Source organism: Diabrotica virgifera, chromosome 9 (genome assembly GCF_917563875.1).
Source record: "Diabrotica virgifera virgifera chromosome 9, PGI_DIABVI_V3a".
In the NCBI taxonomy this organism is placed as follows: Eukaryota; Metazoa; Arthropoda; class Insecta; order Coleoptera; family Chrysomelidae; genus Diabrotica; species Diabrotica virgifera.
Window position 1 is genome coordinate 82994297 of NC_065451.1, and position 25104 is coordinate 83019400.

General features: G+C 32.8%; 1 protein-coding gene across 1 annotated transcript; it reads left to right on the plus strand.

The window, feature by feature from the left end:
• The first annotated feature begins 22934 nt into the window (after positions 1 to 22934).
• On the plus strand, positions 22935 to 23539 carry LOC126892140 (piggyBac transposable element-derived protein 4-like). The gene has a single exon (XM_050661601.1). It carries the CDS (start codon positions 22937 to 22939, stop codon positions 23321 to 23323), a length of 387 nt encoding a protein of 128 aa, XP_050517558.1. The 5' UTR covers positions 22935 to 22936; the 3' UTR covers positions 23324 to 23539.
• Positions 23540 to 25104: the final 1565 nt, after the last annotated feature.

The following is a 25104-nucleotide window of genomic DNA, read 5'->3' on the forward strand; positions in this document are numbered from 1 at the left end:
GTAAACACTAAAAATATGAGGGGGGAACCAAAAAAATGGGTTTTTTCGAATTTTGAGCAATTTCCGGCGAGAAAATGGCAAAACTATCCCAGCCATTCAAAAGAACGGAAAAATACACACTAAAAAAAATTATGTCGGACCTAGCCAAAAATTACCTACATAACCTAAAAAATTTTTGAAAAATTCAAAATTTTTCAATTTTGATCCAAAAAATCTGAAAAAAATACCAGTATATTTTTGAGCATCAATGTATGTTCATAATTTTTTTTCAGATTTTTTAAAGGAAAGATCGGTCAGTAAACACTAAAAATATGAGGGGGAGACCAAAAAATGGGTTTTTTTCGAATTTTGAGCAATTTCCGGCGAGAAAATGGCAAAAATATCCCAGCCATTCCAAAAAACGGAAAAAAATACACTAAAAAAAATTATGTCGGCGCTCGCCAAAAATTACCTACATAACCTAAAATTTTTTGAAAAATTCAAAATTTTTCAATTTTTATCCAAAAAATCTGAAAAAAAAATGGTGTATTTTTGGACATCAATGTATGTTCATAATTTTTTTCAGATTTTTTAAAGAAAATATCGCTCAGTAAACACTAAAAATATGAGGGGGGTAACCAAAAAAATGGGTTTTTTCGAATTTTGAGTAATTTCCGGCGAGAAAATGGCAAAACTATCCCTGCCATTCAAAAGAACAGAAAAAAATACACTAAAAAAAATTATGTCGGAGGTAGCCACAAATTACCTACATAACCTAAAAATTTTTTGAGAAATTCAATAATTTTTTTCTAGCCTCAATTTTGATCCAAAAAATCTGATAAAAAAAAACAGTATGTTTTTGGCCATCAATGTGTTCATAATTTTTTTTCAGATTTTTTAAAGAACAGATCGCTCAGTAAACACTAAAAATATGAGGGGGGAACCAAAAAAATGGGTTTTTTCGAATTTTGAGCAATTTACGGCGAGAAAATGGCAAAACTATCCCAGCCACTCAAAAGAACGGCAAAATATACACTAAAAAAAATTATGTCGGACCTAGCCAAAAATTACCTACATAACCTAAAAAATTTTTGAAAAATTCAAAATTTTTCAACTTTGATCCAAAAAATCTGAAAAAAATACCAGTATATTTTTGGGCATCAATGTATGTTCATAATTGTTTTTCAGATTTTTTAAAGGAAAGATCGGTCAGTAAACACTAAAAATATGAGGGGGGAACCAAAAAATGGGTTTTTTCGAATTTTGAGCAATTTCCGGCGAGAAAATGGCAAAACTATCCCAGCCATTCAAAAGAACGGAAAAAAATACACTAAAAAAAATTATGTTGGCGCTCGCCAAAAATTACCTACATAACCTAAAAAATTTTTGAAAAATTCAAAATTTTTCAATTTTGATCCAAAAAATCTGAAAAAAAGAAATAGTATATTTTTGGGCATCAATGTATGTTCATAATTTTTTTCAGATTTTTTAAAGAAAAGATCGCTCAGTAAACACTAAAAATATGAGGGGGGTAACCAAAAAAATGGGTTTTTTCGAATTTTGAGTAATTTCCGGCGAGAAAATGGCAAAATTATCCCTGCCATTCAAAAGAACGGAAAAAAATACACTAAAAAAAATTTTGTCGGAGCTAGCCAAAAATTACCTACATAACCTAAAAATTTTTTGAAAACTTCAAAAATTTTTTCTGGCGTCAATTTTGATCCAAAAAATCTGAAAAAAATCAGTGGAATTTAGGGTCTAATAATGTACATTCACAATTTTTTTCACATTTTTTAAAGCAAAAAATCGCTCCAAAAAAATGTTTTTCGAAAAAACACATTTTTTTCGATAGGGGACACATGGGGTCACATAGGGAGCTAAAAATTTGGTTAGGGGGTTTTTGAATTATGTACTTTCGATTGCCCAACCCCAACTAAGAATACAGCCGAGTGCAGATTTTACCATCTTATCCCGCTATAGCCTTTGGCATACACATAGGTAACATGTCAAAGAAGCACATTGATATTGTGCCGATGTGTGCTTTTGCCATGGGGGTGACTTTTACCTCGTCTCGGGATGAAAAAATATACGTTCAAAATAAGTCCGGAAATGGATTAACTGACTAATTCTAGGCAACTTTTGTTCTATAGCATTTTTTCACTTAGTTACTTTTCGAGTTATTTGCGAGTAAATATGTTTATTTTTCAACAAAAAAAAAACATTTTTTAACGGTTTTTTTGGCAATTAACTCAAAAAGTAAGTATTTTATCGAAAAAACCATTCTTAGGAAAAATATAGCCCATAAAAAAGTAAAAAAAATGGTGTGCTTATGAATGAGATCCCTAGACCCAGTAAGAGAAGAGTTGTAACTAATGAAAAATAGGTTCATACACGCCAAATTCCAAATTGAATATTTCAACGTGAACTGTCAAAAACTAAAGCACTTTTTGGGGAACACTCATTACAACTTTTTTGTAGTGTTTAAAAAAAGGTTAAAACAGTTTTAGCATAAATTAAGGAAGTTACGCTCAAAATGAAGATCCGTTTTTTTGTAAAAAATTATAAAATTCACCCCCTAATTAGCATCCGAAATGAAATTAATAGTCACCACTTCAGAAGTTGATTTACTCGTGTATGTATTGTTTATAAATATGATCTGTAAGCTTCATCGGTTCAAAATGCTTATTTTAAGGGAATGTAATTGAAAGGGATTGAACTAGTCACTAACCAACTGTGTAAGCCAATTTTGAACAGCCATATCTTAACCAATATTTGTCTCAAAGAAAAACACATAATCCTAAATATTTAGAAAAGCAAAACCTACATTTTTTACTATTCGTAATTTTTAGTATCACTAATAAATTTTATGTCATTTTGAAACAGCATTTTTTTCTGCAAAAAATTTTACTTTAAAACCAATTTTTTTCAAAAATTAGCCCTTTGAGCCGATCATATAAGATATACAGATCATATAAATATTATATAAGTTAAGTAACTTGTGAAGCGGTAAGTATTAATTTCATATGAGATTCCAATTAAGGGGTGCTTTTTCGAATTTTTTTAACAAAAATAGGACCTACTTTATTTTGAGCGTATCTTGCTTAATTTTGATGCTAGAAAGTTTTTAGAAAACATAAAAATATTTTTTTAAAACTTTAAAAAAGTTGTAATAAGTTGTCTCAGAACAGTGCATCATTTTTTGGTTGCTATCATTTTTTGGTTATTTCACGTGAAATTATTCGTTTTTAAATTTGACGAATATGAACCTGTTTCCTGTTTTACATTAGCTACAACTTTGCTTCTACTGATTCTAAAAAGTTCATACGTACATCAATTTTGTTACTTTATAAGCTATATTTTTAATGTTTTTCCCGATAACATACTTACTTTTTGAGTTATTGGCAAAAAAACCGTATAAAAGTGTTTTTTTGATGATAAATTGCCATATTGACTCGCAAATAACTCAAAAAGTATTAACTTAGTGAAAAAATTCTATATAACAAAAGTTGCTTAGAATTAGTAAATTTATCCATTTCCGAACTTATTTTGAACGTATATTTTTCACCTCCGAGAAGAGGAGAAACTCGCCCCCAGGGCAAAGTTTTCTTTTCACTTTTTTCTTTGACATGTTACCTATGTGTATGCTAAATTTCACGTCAATCCGTTCTTTAAAATTTGGAGCAAAAAACGTTAATGAACTATACTGCAGTCAAACCCGCTTATTAAATACCTCTTAAAGGAATATCCCGGTTTAAGGAATAGAAATTTGCGGTCCGGAAACGTTTCTACTAGCGACCAATGATCGGTTATTAAAATATCCCGGTTATAGGAATACTTTTGATTGGCACGAAGGCTATTCCAATAAGATAAGCGGGTTCGAATGTATTTCGGTAAGATCGTAAAAAACGAATCAGAATATTTTTCCTATCGACTAAGATACAACCTGGACTAGGTAAAATAAAATACCTACTTTCAATACACCAATAATCATTGCGTTTTTTATAAATGTATAAAAGCATAATATTTTAGTGCATATTTCAATTATTCAACTGTTTTTTTGCATAATTTAAGGTTTTTTTTTAAGTATTTGATGTATTTCTCCAAGAGTTTACAGCAAAAATCTTGATAATTACAAGTTTTGTTTGTATAATTATTGTTTTATCATACAGTCAAGTCGCCCTTGAATCCCAAACATTTTTAAAAGAAAATAAAATTTTTATTGGATATGTTCAAGCAGACATTTCCGTTCAAGCAGAATTTTTAGTCACAACATATTAATTTTACGGTGTCACGTTTCTTTTAATGACCGACACACTATATTTTAATTACGGATCCCACATTTTGCTAAACAGTTGAGAATGTAGTAGAAACATCAAACTTAAGAAACATATTTTAATTACCTACTGCTGATAAATTAAACAGTATCAAATATCACTCGTTGACATCTCTGTATTAATTTTAAATAATAAAATATATGTAGTTTTGTATTCTAAAATATGTATTTGGAAAAAATACCTATGTATTTTTTTTCATTTACACATCATTTTAAGGGAGTGTCCGTTGAAGAGTACAGGTTCAATATTATCGGCAAATGAGTTTTGTCTTAAATACCGTCCGTATAGAGGAGGTGTCCGTTAAGGAGATAGGCGCAAAATCTTGGTCAAATGCTAATTAAATGCACTAATTTTTTTCGAATTCTGAGAAAACTAATAAGTATTTTTGAAAAATTTAAACGCAGAATGGAATATTACATTATTACCGAGGGCCGAAAGTCCCTGAAAACTTATATAATGTTTATTTTAATAAGATAACGGGATAAAAAAACAAGAGAAAAGTTAGTGTGATTTTTAATTTCGAATATTTCATTATCAAGAAACTTTTTGTTTATTCTAAGGGACTTTCGGTCCTCCGGAATAATAATCTTTCATTCTGGGTGTAAGTTTTAAAAAGTATTTATTAGTTTTCTCAGAATTCGTAAAAAATGAATGCATTTAAATAGCATTGGACCGAGATTTTGCGCCTACCCCCTTAAGAGAGAGTTTACTGTATTTCATATTATTACTAGAATTTATTACTTTAAACTTTTTATCGCTCTTTTTTCGTGTATTTAATTCCATTCAATTGTAATTGTACATTCAATTTTTTTGTATATTTTTACACGTTTTATTACTTTCGAAATAACAATAACTATAAAATCGATTTTTCAGCCTACTTGGGTCAAAAAAATACGCAATTTTCGGAAATTTCGTTAAATGAGAATATTTACCTACATTTCTTGTATTTAAGCTTTTAATAAGATTTTTAAAAATAATTTAGATTATTTAATAGATACATTCACCGGCACGAAAAACGGGAACCCCAAAAAATGGGTAATTTTTGATGGCTCGTATCTCCTAAACCTATTCTCCGATTTAAGTATTTCTTTAATATGTTATAGCCTTATTCTTTAACTATATCGCTGTAATAATATTGTTTCTAGACAGGTAAATTATCATTGTATACTGGGCGTACCAATCAAACTGGTTTTTTTTTCAATTTTCACAACACCCTGTGGAATATTCTAGCCTTTATACAATATTGAAATTAAAACCCCACTATAGCCCCAGGTTTTCTTAACGTTCTGTTTGTTATTCATTCGCTTATGTTGGATAATAAAAAAGTTAGGGACTTTAACAACTAAACATGTTCTTTATCTGTTCTTTATCAATACATGGTGTTTCTAAATAAGTGCGACAAACTTTAAGGGGTAATTCTGCATGAAAAAATAATGATCGTTTACTTGATAAAGCTATGTCCGCAAATGCTTGCAAATATAAAATTCTTTTGCCAAACGATCATTATTTTTTCATGCAGAAATTACCCCTTAAAGTTTGTCGCACTTATATTTAGAAACACCTATATCGATAAAGAACATGGCTAGTTGTTAAAGTCCTTAACTTTTTTATTATCCAACGTAAGCGAATGAATAAAAAAACAGAATGTTAATAAAACCTGGCGCTATAGTTAGGCTTTAATTTAAATATTTTATAAAGGCTAGAATATTCCACAGGGTGTTGTGAAAATTGAGAAAAAAACCCAGTTTGATTGGTACACCCGGTATACAATGAAAATTTACCTGTCTATCAACAATATTATCATAGCTATATTGTTAAAGAATAAGGCTATAACATATTAAAAAAATTACTTAAATCGGACAACAGGTTTGGGAGATACGAGCCATCAAAAATTACCCATTTTTTTGGGGTGCCCGTTTTTCGTGCCGGTGAGTGTAGGTAAGTAAATATTATAGATTAAAATAAGTACAGAAAATATATAATTATAGAGATATATAATCACTTATTGTACCTTCATTTAAGGCTAACTTAAAAAGTAAAGCAGATCTGCTATTATTCATGTTTAAAAACAAAAGGCACACAAAACACTAAGTACGATTAGGACCGCGAATCTACAACAGATAAATGTCTGGAAACCGTTACACAGAGTTGCCAAAAAACGGAAGTCACACCGAGCGGTGTGGTATACGGAAGACGCTACGCGTTGTGTACATAACCTGTATAGTAGCACGGGAGCGACACTAGCGCTGGTGATATACCGTCGAACTAAAATCTGATCTTATGAGTATGTTAGATACGATATGACTTCCAGCGAAATTTTTAATATAAGCCTTCTGATACCATCTAGTAGCCAAATTCGTAAAAATATAGGCAAAACGTTGTGAAGTCATAACGGTATATATGAAGTAACAACGTATTACGAGAATCTACTTTGGAAGTCACATGGATACATGTATCAATATATATATATATATATATATATATATATATATATATATATATATATATATATATATATATATATATATAGTTGGTGTTTAATTCCTGGGTTTGCGGTCTGTTATAAATAAAACACTTGATTTTGCTTAGACGTTTCGGCTGTTTGCCATTTTCAATAAGCACTTTTAATTATTAAACATTACACTGTTAACAAACATATTTTATATACAATACACGTAATATTTTGAAAATTTAAAAAAAAATGCACATCGTGTTTCTCTAAGATGTTATGAGAGAATGCCAGGCATGGGCATTGGCATATGGTAAAAGCACTTCACAACGGTTTTGGATGGTGGTCGTAAAACCAAAACGATAATATACAGGAGATCAAGTTACATAATATACGAAAGAAATAAATCTGACTATGTTTAACTTTTAATAATGGGAGCAAGATTTTTGGTAGTTATGATCTGAGTATGTAACTCGAAATATGAATACTGAGGTGCGTATTTTTTTTTTTTTGTATTTTATATGGAACAGAGGCTTGAACGCTAAAACAAGGATATTCATTAATGATAGAACATTATAATAGAAACAGAGTATTTGATATGTGGGCATATAGAAGATTTTTAAAAATAACATTGGTTCAAAAGATTAAGAGACAACCACGTTTGGTAACCGAATGAAATAAAGAAAAATGAGATATTAAATACAATTAAAATAAGAAATTTACATTATTTGGAAACATGTTATGAGAAATGAGATATGTGTTTATGTAGATCGTTATATAGGAAAAGATACTGGACAGAAGAAGCTTAGGACGCTGACATATATCCTGGCTAAACAAAATTGATGTAATGATACAAACTGCATCTCTGTGGAGTTGCTATAAAAGGTAGCACGTAACAAAAAAATAAAAATGCCGTATTTAAAGTGTTTACCAATGGTGTGCTTACAACCACACTTAATTTATCAAATTGTGATATATATTGGAGAGATCTTTAATATCAGTTTTATTATTGATACAATTTTGGTCTTTCTTTATGTGGATCATCTCCAATATACATCTTTTGTTATAATTTTGCTCTTTTTCCAGAATCTGTACATTTTCAAAATCAAAACTATGGTTATTTTCTACTGAATGTTTGGCTAAGGCTGTGGTGTTTATTTTGTTTGTTTGTACACTATGTTTGTGTGCAACAATCCTTCTATGTAGATATTGATGTGTTTGCCCAATGTATGTTGAATTGCAGTCTTTACAATTTACTTTATACACAACATCCGACTGCTGATCTTTAGTAACTTTGGGTTTAAATTTTGAGAAATATTTTCCGGATGTTTTAGAATCCATAGAACAACAAATAGAAACCAACAAGAACCACATAATGAATAAATATGATAGTAATTTCGCACAATCATTTTTTAATAAAGAAAAAGTAATATATGAAAATACTTTTAATAAAATTAAAATCCGTAATCAAAATAAAATTAAACAGTTATCAGAAAAACAAAATCACTTAAAAATGAATTCAAATTCGGAAAATGGTTGGCTAATGAACTTAACTCAATGCAACATACCTCCAAATGTAGAATATTTTTTAAGTTTAGGTCCTAATTTTTCTTTACCTATACAAAAATTTCCTACATTTAACATTATTGCTGGAATCGAAAATGGTCTAACATACATTAATAATTCAAATATAAATGAAATTAGAAGTAAAGCAGTTAACATAATCACAAATTATGCTCAAAAGATACAAAGATATGCAGGTCACCAGAAAAGTCAATATAATTATTATTTAAAACAAACCAAAACTTTTTTAGAAGAAAATGCAAACCTACTAATCTTAACAGCAGATAAATGTAACAAAACAGTAATAATGTTAAAATCCGAATATTTAAACAAACTTAAATTACTTTTAAATGACGAAACAGTATACAAAAAAGAAAAAACAAATCTTACAAATAAGATACAAACAGGTTTAAATTCACTCATTAACAGATGGTATAATAAAAAATATATAGACTTAAACTTGAAAAATAAATTAATATCTCACAATGGCACATCCTCATATATATACGGGCTTCCAAAAGTGCATAAACACAACATTCCGCTTCGCCCAATTGTTAGTAACATTGGAAGTCCAACATACAATCTCTCTAAGTATTTTGCAGACATTTTGGGAAATGTATTCGGTAAGACCCACTATCATATACAGGACTCATGGGATTTTCACAGTTTTATTTCAAAACAATCCGTACCAGTTAATCACAAACTTATATCTTTCGACGTAAAATCACTTTATACTAACATTCCAATTGAAATAGCTTTAGAGTGTGTCAAAACCAGATGGAGTAACATCCAAACACATACTTCTCTTCCTCTTCAAGATTTCCTAGAAGGTGTGAAATTCTGCCTCAGTTCTACATTTTTTCAACATGAAAACGAATACTATTCTCAGATTTCTGGGGTGGCCATGGGTTCGCCTATTTCAGCACCAATAGCAAACTTGGTCATGGAAATATTAGAGGCAACAGTCATTTCTAAATTAAAATATCAGATACATTTCTACAAACGATATGTCGATGACATCCTACTATGCCTTCCGGAGCATGAAATCGATTATACTCTCCACATGTTTAACAGCTTTCATAATAAAATTCAGTTTACATCCGAATTAGAGGAAAACAACAAAATTAACTTTCTTGATATAAGTTTAGAGTATAACAACAGTAACCGACTGATAACTACAAACTGGTTTACAAAAGATGTCTGGTCCGGAAGATATTTAAATTTCAACACCAACGCACCTGTAAGTCACAAACGAAGTGTTATTTTCAGTCTTACAGACAGAGCAATTAAACTATCTAGCCCACAATATCATTCCGAAAATCTGAGAAAAGTTACTGACATTTTAGAAAAAAATAATTATCCACCAGATTTTTACAACCGTCTAATTCAAAAAAGAATTCACATTATCAAAAATCAATCTAACTCCAATGTCAATCTAAAACAAACTCAAACCATACCTAACAATAATAATAGTAATGTCACCAATCCAAACAAACACTACATATCCCTACCATACATTAATGGATTCTCCGAACAAATCTCGAAAATGTTGGCAAGATATGATATCAACGTTGGACATAAATCATCTAAAACATCCGGAAAATATTTCTCAAAATTTAAACCCAAAGTTACTAAAGATCAGCAGTCGGATGTTGTGTATAAAGTAAATTGTAAAGACTGCAATTCAACATACATTGGGCAAACACATCAATATCTACATAGAAGGATTGTTGCACACAAACATAGTGTACAAACAAACAAAATAAACACCACAGCCTTAGCCAAACATTCAGTAGAAAATAACCATAGTTTTGATTTTGAAAATGTACAGATTCTGGAAAAAGAGCAAAATTATAACAAAAGATGTATATTGGAGATGATCCACATAAAGACCAAAATTGTATCAATAATAAAACTGATATTAAAGATCTCTCCAATATATATCACAATTTGATAAATTAAGTGTGGTTGTAAGCACACCATTGGTAAACACTTTAAATACGGCATTTTTATTTTTTTGTTACGTGCTACCTTTTATAGCAACTCCACAGAGATGCAGTTTGTATCATTACATCAATTTTGTTTAGCCAGGATATATGTCAGCGTCCTAAGCTTCTTCTGTCCAGTATCTTTTCCTATATAACGATCTACATAAACACATATCTCATTTCTCATAACATGTTTCCAAATAATGTAAATTTCTTATTTTAATTGTATTTAATATCTCATTTTTCTTTATTTCATTCGGTTACCAAACGTGGTTGTCTCTTAATCTTTTGAACCAATGTTATTTTTAAAAATCTTCTATATGCCCACATATCAAATACTCTGTTTCTATTATAATGTTCTATCATTAATGAATATCCTTGTTTTAGCGTTCAAGCCTCTGTTCCATATAAAATACAAAAAAAAAAAAAAAAATACGCACCTCAGTATTCATATTTCGAGTTACATACTCAGATCATAACTACCAAAAATCTTGCTCCCATTATTAAAAGTTAAACATAGTCAGATTTATTTCTTTCGTATATTATGTAACTTGATCTCCTGTATATTATCGTTTTGGTTTTACGACCACCATCCAAAACCGTTGTGAAGTGCTTTTACCATATGCCAATGCCCATGCCTGGCATTCTCTCATAACATCTTAGAGAAACACGATGTGCATTTTTTTTAAATTTTCAAAATATTACGTGTATTGTATATAAAATATGTTTGTTAACAGTGTAATGTTTAATAATTAAAAGTGCTTATTGAAAATGGCAAACAGCCGAAACGTCTAAGCAAAATCAAGTGTTTTATTTATAACAGACCGCAAACCCAGGAATTAAACACCAACTATTTAAAAATTCACGGTCAGGAAATAAGCAATATATATATATATATATATATATATATATATATATATATATATATATATATATATATATATATATATATATATAAAATATATAATAACAAGTGTATTTCGCAGTTTTTAGATCCGATGTTTATTTTGCGAAATATCGCGCAATTTGTATTTAAAATTTTAAATTTAACCCCCCGCCCCTAAATAGGTATTTGTATATTTTAGGAGCGACTATGTAAGTGCAAATCTGTTTGCAAGGCTGATAAAATTCAAGGCCAGTTTGGAGATCTCTTCACAAAATATCATAGGATGGATTATAATGCACAAACTGCGCACCTGGCCAGTTGTATGGAACTTCAAGAGCCACAACGTAGACGGGTTCCCGAAGACATCTCCAGACGACAATGTACTGTACGATACCACATCCATATTGGAGTGAAGAAATTACCAGTGTGCCAAAAAACTATATGTCAAGCATTTGGAATAACACCTCGAAGAATCCAATACATTCAGCAGAAGATAAAAACAGATATGCCGCTACATGATCAACGTGGAACACACAATAATAGGCCTAAAAAATCAACGAAACCGACAAAGAACGCATAAAAGAACACATAAAGTCATTTCCGCATCAAGAAAACCATTATAGTCGCGCTGCATCTACGAAGAACTGCCTTCCTGCTGAATTAAGCTTGAAAAAAAATGTACAAACTGTTTTGTGAAAAGTATCCGCAATGCAATGTTTCCCGGCGCACTTACATTGACATATTTCACTCAGACTTTAATCTGCGCTTTGGTCTCCCTCGCTCAGATACGTGTACGTTTTGTGATAAAATGTATATCAAGCTTGTGGCTACACGAGACGGTCCAGAAATAAATGCTATTCTTGTTGACAGTGAACTCCACCATGCACGTGCTGAGGCCGGATACAAAGCATTGAAGTTGGATGCTGAAAAGGCTAATCCACAACTCGTCGTACTCTTCACTGATCTTCAGCAAGTGTTGTACTGTCCAACATTGACTCATTCTTTAGTGTTCTACCAACGTCAGTATGCCACTTACAACTATGATATTCACGATGCAGGTTCAAACGATGCCACTATTATGTTGCGGCATGAATCTATTGGTAATCGTGGTTCTACAGATATCGCTTCAGCTTTCCTGTGTTACATAAAACATAACTTTCGTCCATTGAACTCAGGAGAAATAAAAAAACTCATAGTCTGGTCTGACCGATGCGTCGGCCAGAATAATAACTGGAGAATGCTGCCCATGTTCCGTTTACTGATTGTGAATAGATATTTCACTCAAGTAGAACAAAAGTTCTTAACTAGCGGTCACAGCTTCTTACCTTGCGACCGTGATTTCTCGCTCAGAGAGAAAGAAAAAAACAGCAATGGTGAATGTACCCTTCGACTGGGTAGTAGTGATTGCCAACTCACGTCCCAGCAAGCCCTTCAATGTGTACTACATGAAGCAAAAAGACTTCAAAAATTTTTCAGCATGTCAGAACTACTTATGGAAAGACCCCAAATGTAAGATCACTGAGTACCGTTGGTTCAAATTCGACAGCGATGATCCTACGAGAATAATGGCTAGAACTTCTCACAACGTCATGCAACCTTGTCAAACATTCTCACTTGTGAATAAAAAATGGGGTGCAAAAGCCATCAGAGCATTCAACTACCAAATTGATGCGTTACCGAATGCGTATACCGAGCCTATAAAAATAAAAGAAGAAAAACGAAAAAATCTACTGGATATGTGCCAGTACCTGAACCCCGAATATCGAGAGTTTTATGAAAAATTAGAATAAGACATTATTAATAAGTTTAAATTTAAGGAGCATTAAACTGTGTACTTAGCATATAAAACCTATTAATAAACATTTTGAATTGATTATAGTTCATTATTAGATACTTTTTTTCAAATCGTAAATAAGCCAAAACATCGCATAGTAATCAGGTGCAACACTGTTATATATCCAGTATATACAACATTGTTGCTGGGATATTTTTTTTAAATAATTTTTTTCTGCTTACACTGTGCAAAACTTGCATAATTTGTTTACAGATCTATAACTTTATCTTGTTGTTAAGTGAAATTGATTTTTTTTCAGTGCCTATTTTCATAAATAACTTGTCAAGATGTTTTTTTCATCTCTTGCATAATCTCCATTCTGTCGCTTATTACATTGTTGTAGCCCACCATTCAATTACATACCCGAACTTTAAAGCGTAGCGGCAGAAGCCGGCAAAAACGGCTAAATTTAATTCTATTTAAATTGACTGGATTTCCTTAGAATGTTTATTTCACTGATGGCTATTACTGTCGATAATATTGTCGTCTTATTTCATTGGAGGAATATAATTTATTCTTTCCACGTGTTTTCCGTTCAGACTCACCACCGCTAGGTTGCTACGCTTTCGACAGCTTTGGACTCTTGAACCGACTGAAGATTCCGATTCCTTTTCATGAAGATCATGCGCTGAGGTGTCAAAGCGGGTTTTGCGTCCAAGGCTGAGAACCCAGTGGCGACCCAAAATAGAATTGATTAGGGATCGGTGAATGTAATTAACTTAAAGGATCACTAGCGTAACCGTTACATTGTGCGCAGCAAGTTGTGCAATACGCATGCTGCCTTCACAAGTTTTGTAGCTGTTTGAACTTTAACTTCTAGTGGTCTAAAGAATAGACGCCAGTTACATGTCAATATTCCAAAGGCATTTTCCACTACGCGTCGGGCTCTGGATAGATGATAATTAACACATTCGCAACCAACCGTCACACATGTGTGACGGTGAAGTTTTCGTAAGAACTGCTGACACATATGTGTGACACCGAACTTACATGAAATGTAAAATAATTTTACCACGGTTTATCACAGTTGGTCTAAATTTGGCCACAGTCCACCTAAACAATCCTTCTTTCACACGCTATGGCTGGGTTGTGATTTAGACGTTTAAAAAAGAAGAAATAACCTGTAAATTTATAGAACGTATGTAAACGTCGAATACGAAAAGTATCGTTATTGTGTATAATTTAGAAAGGTAATATAACAATGTAACTTATTTATACACGGTGTAATGCCTTATTATTTATTTCAGACGTATTAACAATGTCAAAACGACATCTAAGTACACGAGACCTTCAATTAGAGGCCGAGATGGCTAGTAGGGAAGGTAGTGAGTACAGAAATGACGAAAATATTGAATATGAATTCGAGGAGGACCATAATGATGAAATATTTTATTCTAGTGAAAGTGAATATTCTCCTTCTCATTCTGGAAGAGAGACAGAGGGTACTAGCAATGATGGGGAGAGTCGAGCAATGATGGCGCTGAGTTGAGTAATGATGAGGGTGAAGCGAATGACGCAAATGAAAATGTGGTGCAAAAAAATGATGAGGCGGACTGGCTTGATGTAAAGGAAGATATTGAGATACATCAGTTTACTGAACAAGAAAATATAAAAGTAGAAATTCCTGTTGATGCAACACCTCTACAATATTTTTCATTACTATTTGATAAAGAGCTTTTGATAAAAATCGTAGAGTGGACAAATCACAGAGCTGCTTCACGTAAAGAAAACCCTAATTTAAAAAAATATTCCTTTTTAAGACGCTGCACAGATATAAATATTGATGACTTAAAAAAATTTTTTGGTCTCTGCATATTAATGGGAAACATTAAACTTCCCTCCTTACGTTTATACTGGAACACAGATCCACTATATCACTTTTCAATATTTGGAGAAAAACTATGCCCAGATCAAAGTTTGAAGCTATTCTTCAAAATATTTGTTTTTACAAGCCGGAAGACGTAGAAGTTCAAGATCGACTTTACAAAATTAAAAACGTACGAATAATATTATAAATAATATCTCTAAAGTTTACTATCCAGGAGAGAACTTAAGTCTTGACGAAGCCCTATTATTGTGGAGAGGGCGGTTAATATTCCGACAGTATATGCCGAAAAAGACTAGTAAATATGGAATAAAAATTTATGAGATTACTAGCTCTGATGGATTTTTACTCAATTTTCTAATCTACAGCGGCAAGGGGACAGTAGTAAATGAAAATGGGCATGCGTTTGAAGTAGTTCACAGACTTGTTACTGAATGTTTAGAGAAGGGGCAAACTATCTACATGGACAATTATTACAACAGTAGTTATGAGCTTGCCAAGTTTTTACATGAAAAGAAGACCTACGTTTGTGGAACATTAAGAAAAAATAGAAAAAGTAACCCAAAGAGTGTTATTACAAAAAAATTAAAGAAAGGAGAAGTCGTATGGCAAAGAAGAGGTCCAGTCATAGTATTAAAATGGAAAGATAAGAGAAATGTAACAATGATTTCATCCAAGCATGGTTCCGAAATGGTTGAAGTTGAAAATCGTAGAGGCCAGAAAAAGTTGAAGCCAGTAATGATACGTGACTACAATTGCTTTATGTCGGGAATTGACAGAATTGACCAGATGACTTCATATTATGGCACACCACGAAAAACTTTGAGATGGTACATGAAAGTTTTCTTTCACTTACTAGATATTTGCATGTGGAATGGCAACTGGTTGTTGAATAAAAATAGGAACACGTCAAAGAAAACAAGAATGTCGTACCTTCAGTTTAGAGAGGAAGTGATCCAACATTTATTGGGACAAACAGAACGGCCAAGCAGAAAAAAAGTTGTTGCGGCACATAACTTGAAAAAAGAAAATAAGCGGAAAAGATCTTGACAGTGCAGTACAACCAAGAAAAGGGCTGTCACCTGGTACACATGCCAGGAATGTAAGGGGAGTGATGGACAGCCCATTGGGTTATGTGTTACACCCTGTTTTGCTGAGTGGCACAGAAAAGACAATTAAACTTATATGTTTTATTTTTTATTGGAAGTAATTTTTAGTTTTGTTAATGTTAAATAAATAAATGATTTTTTATAAGTAGTAGCTAAAAATGTTTGTCACATATTTGTGACACTTGGGTTATGTTCAAATTTTAATTACTATAAACCAGTATCACATATGTGTGACATTATCCAAAACATTTTTTTTTATAATTCTTGTTCAATTATAATACTCCTCCCCAAAAATGGTGGGTTTGGCATGTTTCTTTTATGTATAACCAAAATCAGTTTGACTGGACAGACCTAAAAATAGGTTGGTCGCGAATGTGTTAAATCTCTCCTTGCTGTTGTCATTTCGTGCCTGTCTATAAGGAAATGGCCTCATTAAGTAAGGGCTTAGTGTAAAAGCTTCATCGCCAATTAATACACATGGAATCTCTTCATTTTCGCCAGCTAATGGTCTGTTGGGGGGTTTCATGGTTTCCATATTCATGGTTTCATTTGCAAATATTCTGCCCATATCCGATGTCTCAAAAATGTCACCGTCAACAACAAACCCATCAGGGCCAACAATTCCCATAAGAACTATGGAAAAATTTTTTAAATAGGAAAAGTGATTTGATCTACTTTTCTGGGGACATCTGATCGTCACGTGTTTGCCATCTATGTATCCTAAACAATTGGGGAACTGCCATATATTTTTGAAACCTAGGATTGATTTTTCCCATATTTCTTTTGTTGTCTCTGGCACATAAATCGGTTGTAACCGCCTCCATATAGCTTCAGATGTTTCATCCACAATAGTTGCAACGGTTGAAAATCCTAACCGAAAGCTGTGTCCACTCGTTTTGTATGAAACACCGGTAGCTAATAATCTAAAACAATTCTTTTTTAATTATATCACGTTTTTGTTTACTTTACACTTTAAAGAACCGGCTTTTAAGCTGTTAGATTTTTATTATTTTTAAATTAATTGCACGAGGAAGGCAACCAGTCCAACACTATTTTGTATATTATCATCAGATCAAATAATCTGTACTAGGGTTCCAGCTTTCATTAATATGAGTACCCAGATATACAATATTACTTACTCGTTCAATTGAGTCATTACCGATTGTTACGTTATAGTTATTATTATTTACGGCTGCCTGTTTACTAATAACCATAAACTTTGTTTTTCTTGCGTTGAGTTTGAGTCCATATATCGCGCAGAATGCCACCATTCGTTTCAATAACGCTTGAAGATGTTCAATTGATCCAGTCAGCAACAAGGTGTCATCTGTGTATCTGATATTGTTCATAAGCATACCATTAATGAGTATTCCCTCTTTTGCGTTTTCCATTTAAGATTGTTTCAGCGTAAAGATTAAACAACATTGGTGACAATATACAGCCTTGTCGAACTCCACGCTTGATTTTTACTTCTTCAGAGCACTGATTCGCAACCCTAACACATTCAGCCTGGCCACTCAATACAAATTTGCGATTATTCTAATGTCCCTACCGTCCAGACCGGTAGTTTTGAGAATATGTAGCATTTTTTCATGGCGAACTTTATCAAAGGGTTTACACATACAAAATGTCAGAAATGTGGTGTGGCACTGTGTTTCAATAGAAATAATACTTAATTGTTTTTATAATTTTCATGTAAAATAACAATGTAGATTTTATATCCTTACTTGACCTTGTATGCACAATGTAGAATTTTGGCAACAAACTTGTTATTGTCAAAAACAAGTATTTAAAATTAAACTTAATTTTTTTTATTATTTTTCATCATTTCTAAGCTTCCGCTAAAGGCCTTTTTTTGATATGTAACATCAACAAAAAAAATCATGCATTTAATGGTTAAACCAATTTTATATTCTCCAATTTCTGAATGTGCACTTAGGCGACCATATAAGATACTCGAAATATTTAATATTATATAAAAAATATAATATTAAAATTAAATAAATAATAAAGAAATAAAAAAAATAAATGGTACAGTGGAACCCCGTTAAGTCGGCCTCCGATAACCCGGAAGTCCGGCTAACCGGGACCGATTTTCATCAGACAAACATTTCAACAATAAAAACGTAATATTGACAACCGAAACTGACTGAAATTTTTACCAAGGAATGAACAATACTGTATATAACTGTACGTAATTCACATGTACTGTGCATAATGTATTTCATGTTTTTGCAATTATAATGGAGCTTATCTCTAAGGATACCGTATTTGATTAATTTTTACTATATTCTACGGCTAACACGGATTTTCGATAACCCGGATTGCCCGCATTCTAGATTAATCCGACTTATCGAGGTTCCACTGTAATCTTTATATACACAGCGTTTCAAAAGTATGGTAAAATATTTAAGGGGGCGTTTGTTTGGGTTTATTTTAAGAAGAAAACTTTATTTAAGATGCCCTAAACGTCTTAAATTCTGAGATATACGAACAATCTATAAATCCCTAGGGTGTTTCATTTAAAATAAGTAGGTTATTACAGCTTGAATTTGTTAATAGAACAATCTAAAATTCTAACCACCATGTACAAAGATAGGTATAGGAACCCTTAAAAAGATTAAAAGCTAAGTAAATTTTCCATACGATAAACTAATAAAATGTAGGGCGTTTAATTTAAAATAAATGCGTTATTACAGCTTGAATTTGTTAATAGAACAATATAATATTTTGACCACCCTGTACAAAATTCGAGTTCGAGTTTGGCAAGCGAGGCGAGAGGTCGTGTGGCGGGTGTATTGGCGATAAGGTAATTTCGAATTCGAAACCTATCACAATAAAAACACCGGTTTTTTAAAAGACCTATCGTTATCGATAATCGTTAAACTTAAAAAGCGTTCTTGTGCGAAATAAAAAGAAACTTCTAAGTGTATAATAATAATATTTATATTAGTGCTGAGGTTAACATTTAATTTAAAATGGCCAGTGGCGGAACAGGAACAATCCGAAAGGAAACCTATAGAAAGAATGAAGAACTATCTGATAGTGGCGACGAAGAATCTAAGAAGAAAAAATATAAAGAAGATAAATTATATTTTGAAAAGAGTAACCTGACGAGACGAACACCGAATAAAAGCAACGACACAAATGAAGAGATGATAAAAATGATGCGGGAAGTTATGTGGAAAAATGATGAAATGATGGCAGAAATAAGAACCATACGGAAAGACCAAAAAGAAACGATGGAATATATTAAGGAGCTGAAAGAAAAAAACGAAAAATTGGAAGAAGGTTTAAAAATGGCAAACAATAGAATAGAACAATTGGAAAAAGATAGACGGAGAAATAATATAGTATTAAAAGGCCTAACACTAGATGCTACCGACGGAAAGCCTGTAAAGGAGTCAGTAGAACACTTCATAGGAAGAAATCTGAAATTAGAGGTCAGACTGAGAGGAGCGGTGAAGATCGGCGACCAAATCTTTGTAGCAGAAATGGAAAACCTAACGGATAAGATGAGTGTACTAAAAAACAAAGGAAAACTGAAAAATCTACAGGGACAAAAGGTGTATATAGAATCAGATTTAACAAGAAAGGAAAGGGAAATACAAGCAAAAATTAGGAAAATGGCAAAAGAAGAAAAAGACAAAGGTAATACTACGAAGATAGGATATATGAAACTGGAGATTAATGGAAAGGAGTGGAAATGGGACCGTAATAAAGAGAAACTTATACTAACTCACAGAAATATCGGGGAAGGGACTTCAAAAAACTAAAAGAAAATAATGAGACCGGACCCACAACAATGACAACCAAGGCAATGAATGGGAAAAGCGATAGGGAAAAAGATGATGCAAAGGTAAACAAGGATGAAAATAGGAAAAAGGGGAAAGCTAGATTGCAGAAAAAAGGAGAGATAAAAATGGGAACATGGAATGTGAGAAGCATCAATGGAAAAGAGGAAGAACTGGTAGAAGATATGATAAGACAAAAAATAGAAATACTAGGAATAACAGAAACGAAGATGAAAGGAAAAGGTCTTAAGAAAATACACAAAGGATATTGGTTACTTTGGGTAGGAGCGGATACAAAAGAGAGAGCAAAAGAAGGAGTCGGGATAATAATTGCACCGAATAGACTACAACACGTTATAGAAGAAACATATGTTAACCAGAGAATATTATCGGTGAAAATTAAACTGATGGACGAAGAAATATGGACAATAATAACAGCCTACGGAGTAAATGAAGATGCAAGAAAGGAAGAGAAAGATAAATTTTTCGAGGAGCTCCAAATGCAAATTGATAATGGGGAAGAAAACATAATTGTAATGGGAGATCTAAACGGTAGAGTCGGAAACAACAACAGCGGAATAGAGGAGTGCATGGGAAAAGAAGGAGAAGAAATGCTAAACAGAAATGGTGAAAGAATAATAGAAATATGTATGGAGAATAAACTAGTTATAACAAATACAAAATTTAAACATAAAGAAGTACACAAATACACGAGAGTACAAGACAGCAGAAATGAAAAATCAATCATAGATTACTTTTTGGTAAGCAGCAACAAATGGAAAAGAGTACAAGATACGAAAGTGAAAAGAGGCTCGGAGATTGGCAGTGACCACCATCTAGTAATAATGAGAATGAGAACAACAGAGGAAAAAGAAGAAAAGAGAAGAAAGGTAGTAAATGAAAAAATAAAAAGTTACAAATTAAAAGAGGAAATATATAAGAAGAAATTCCAAGAAAAATTAGATAATACTTTGAAAGGTAGGGCAAAAAATACAAATATAGAAAAAAATGGGAATATCTAAAAACCAGCATAATCAAAGCAGCTGAGGAAACTTGCGGGAAAGCAAAAATAGCAAACACTAACATGAGGAGAACAGAATGGTGGACGGAAGAAATACGAGAGAAAATAAAGAACAAAAAAGACAAATGGAAAAGATACCTAAGCACAAAACACCCGGAAGATTACGAAGCATATAAAGAAAAAAGGAAAGAGGTTAAAATAGCGGTGAAAGCAGGAAAGGAAAGGTCATGGGAGATATTTGGACAAAAAATGACAAAAAATTATAGGGAAAACCAAAAACTCTTCTACGGCGCATTAAAACAACTCAGACAAAAGAAAGAGCACACGATGCCGAATATAAAAGACAAGAATGGAAACGTACTAACAGAAGAAAAACAAATAATGGAAAGATGGAGAGAACATTTCAAAGAGCTAACTCATGTAGACAAGGACAACATAGGGGAGATACAAGAAAGGAATGAAGAACAACAAGTGGAATCCATAACAAGAGAGGAATTAGAGAAAGCAATAGAAAGAGTAAAACTGGGCAAAGCACCAGGCAAGGATCATATCACCCCGGAAATGATAAAATTCATGGGGACAGAGGGAATGGATAGCATGAAAGAACTAATGAATGATATCATAAATTGAGCAGAATTACCAAAGGACTGGAAGAAAGACATTATATTACCAATACACAAAAAGGGAGACAAGAGAAACTGTAATAATTACCGAGGTATCACCATATCAAGTATCCCTGGGAAGGTATTAGCAAGAATACTAGAGACAAGAATAAAAACACAAATAGAAACAACTATGGAAGACACACAGTGTGGATTCAGGAAGGACAGAAGCACGCAAGACCTAATATTCACATTAAGACAAGTAAGTGAGAAGGTAATCAAGAAAAATAGAGAGATACATATGTGCTTCATTGACCTGGAAAAGGCGTTTGACAGAATCCGAAGAAAGGACGTTTGGAAGACACTAACAGAAAGGGGAGTCGACAGACACATAATAGAAGTAATAAAGGATATGTACAAAAATAATACAAATACAGTAAGAACCAATAACGAGGAATCCAGAGAATTTTCTACAAGTCAAGGCGTCAAACAGGGATGCGTGCTGAGTCCACTGCTATTCTCAGTGGTACTGGATGAAGCGATAAAGAAAGCCAAGAGAAGAATGAGAAAACTAACATTAGGATACTGGCAAATGAAACAGACTCAACTATCGGAGCTACTATTTGCAGACGACATGGTATTGATAGGAGAAAACAGAGAAGACTTACAGAACAATCTTGAAATCCTAGAAGAAAAACTATCAAACATAAATATGAAAATTAATACAGAGAAAACAAAAACAATGATAATTTCAAATACGAGGAAGACACACGCAATAGAATTAGACGGGAAACAACTAGAGCAAGTGGAATATTTTAAATACCTAGGAGTAATAATCGAATCAAATGGTAAACAAGACATGGAAATAAACGAGAGAATGGGACGAACAGGAAGCTTATTTAACACTATGAAAACAACATTTTTTGGGAAAAAAGGGATACCGGAAAAAGTAAAAACGGCAGTCGTTAAATCAGTAGTTAGACCAACAATCATGTATAGCAGCGAGACATGGACATTGACGGGGAGACAAAAATCCAGAGTCAATGCTATGGAAATGAGGTTCCTGAGGAAAATAGCAAACAGAAAAAGGACAGACAAAATACGAAACGAAACAATTAGACAAAACCTAAAACTAGAACCAATCAATGAAAAAATAGTAGAAGGACAACTTAGATGGTTCGGGCACGTGTGTAGAATGTCGAACGAGAGGCTAACAAAACGAGTGTTCGAAACGAGAGTGCAGGGGAAAAACAAAAGAGGGAGACCAAGAGTTATGTGGGTAGATGAAATCAGGAAAGAAGTCGAGAAGAAGGGATTGACATTGGAAAGTGCAAGAAACCTAGCGCAAGATCGGAAAGCATGGAGACTACAATGCCAAACTCAACTCCACCAGCCTTACACCTAAAGGTAGAAAGGCTTAGGACTAAGTAAGTAAGTAAGAAAAAGTAACCCAAAGAGTGTTATTACAAAAAAATTAAAGAAAGGAGAAGTCGTATGGCAAAGAAGAGGTCCAGTCATAGTATTAAAATGGAAAGATAAGAGAAATGTAACAATGATTTCATCCAAGCATGGTTCCGAAATGGTTGAAGTTGAAAATCGTAGAGGCCAGAAAAAGTTGAAGCCAGTAATGATACGTGACTACAATTGCTTTATGTCGGGAATTGACAGAATTGACCAGATGACTTCATATTATGGCACACCACGAAAAACTTTGAGATGGTACATGAAAGTTTTCTTTCACTTACTAGATATTTGCATGTGGAATGGCAACTGGTTGTTGAATAAAAATAGGAACACGTCAAAGAAAACAAGAATGTCGTACCTTCAGTTTAGAGAGGAAGTGATCCAACATTTATTGGGACAAACAGAACGGCCAAGCAGAAAAAAAGTTGTTGCGGCACATAACTTGAAAAAAGAAAATAAGCGGAAAAGATCTTGACAGTGCAGTACAACCAAGAAAAGGGCTGTCACCTGGTACACATGCCAGGAATGTAAGGGGAGTGATGGACAGCCCATTGGGTTATGTGTTACACCCTGTTTTGCTGAGTGGCACAGAAAAGACAATTAAACTTATATGTTTTATTTTTTATTGGAAGTAATTTTTAGTTTTGTTAATGTTAAATAAATAAATGATTTTTTATAAGTAGTAGCTAAAAATGTTTGTCACATATTTGTGACACTTGGGTTATGTTCAAATTTTAATTACTATAAACCAGTATCACATATGTGTGACATTATCCAAAACATTTTTTTTTATAATTCTTGTTCAATTATAATACTCCTCCCCAAAAATGGTGGGTTTGGCATGTTTCTTTTATGTATAACCAAAATCAGTTTGACTGGACAGACCTAAAAATAGGTTGGTCGCGAATGTGTTAAATCTCTCCTTGCTGTTGTCATTTCGTGCCTGTCTATAAGGAAATGGCCTCATTAAGTAAGGGCTTAGTGTAAAAGCTTCATCGCCAATTAATACACATGGAATCTCTTCATTTTCGCCAGCTAATGGTCTGTTGGGGGGTTTCATGGTTTCCATATTCATGGTTTCATTTGCAAATATTCTGCCCATATCCGATGTCTCAAAAATGTCACCGTCAACAACAAACCCATCAGGGCCAACAATTCCCATAAGAACTATGGAAAAATTTTTTAAATAGGAAAAGTGATTTGATCTACTTTTCTGGGGACATCTGATCGTCACGTGTTTGCCATCTATGTATCCTAAACAATTGGGGAACTGCCATATATTTTTGAAACCTAGGATTGATTTTTCCCATATTTCTTTTGTTGTCTCTGGCACATAAATCGGTTGTAACCGCCTCCATATAGCTTCAGATGTTTCATCCACAATAGTTGCAACGGTTGAAAATCCTAACCGAAAGCTGTGTCCACTCGTTTTGTATGAAACACCGGTAGCTAATAATCTAAAACAATTCTTTTTTAATTATATCACGTTTTTGTTTACTTTACACTTTAAAGAACCGGCTTTTAAGCTGTTAGATTTTTATTATTTTTAAATTAATTGCACGAGGAAGGCAACCAGTCCAACACTATTTTGTATATTATCATCAGATCAAATAATCTGTACTAGGGTTCCAGCTTTCATTAATATGAGTACCCAGATATACAATATTACTTACTCGTTCAATTGAGTCATTACCGATTGTTACGTTATAGTTATTATTATTTACGGCTGCCTGTTTACTAATAACCATAAACTTTGTTTTTCTTGCGTTGAGTTTGAGTCCATATATCGCGCAGAATGCCACCATTCGTTTCAATAACGCTTGAAGATGTTCAATTGATCCAGTCAGCAACAAGGTGTCATCTGTGTATCTGATATTGTTCATAAGCATACCATTAATGAGTATTCCCTCTTTTGCGTTTTCCATTTAAGATTGTTTCAGCGTAAAGATTAAACAACATTGGTGACAATATACAGCCTTGTCGAACTCCACGCTTGATTTTTACTTCTTCAGAGCACTGATTCGCAACCCTAACACATTCAGCCTGGCCACTCAATACAAATTTGCGATTATTCTAATGTCCCTACCGTCCAGACCGGTAGTTTTGAGAATATGTAGCATTTTTTCATGGCGAACTTTATCAAAGGGTTTACACATACAAAATGTCAGAAATGTGGTGTGGCACTGTGTTTCAATAGAAATAATACTTAATTGTTTTTATAATTTTCATGTAAAATAACAATGTAGATTTTATATC

What these genes read in the sequence shown, in the direction of transcription:
- LOC126892140 (XM_050661601.1), top strand. Translation starts at nt 22,937, where the DNA reads ATGATTTCATCCAAGCATGGTTCCGAAATGGTTGAAGTTGAAAATCGT.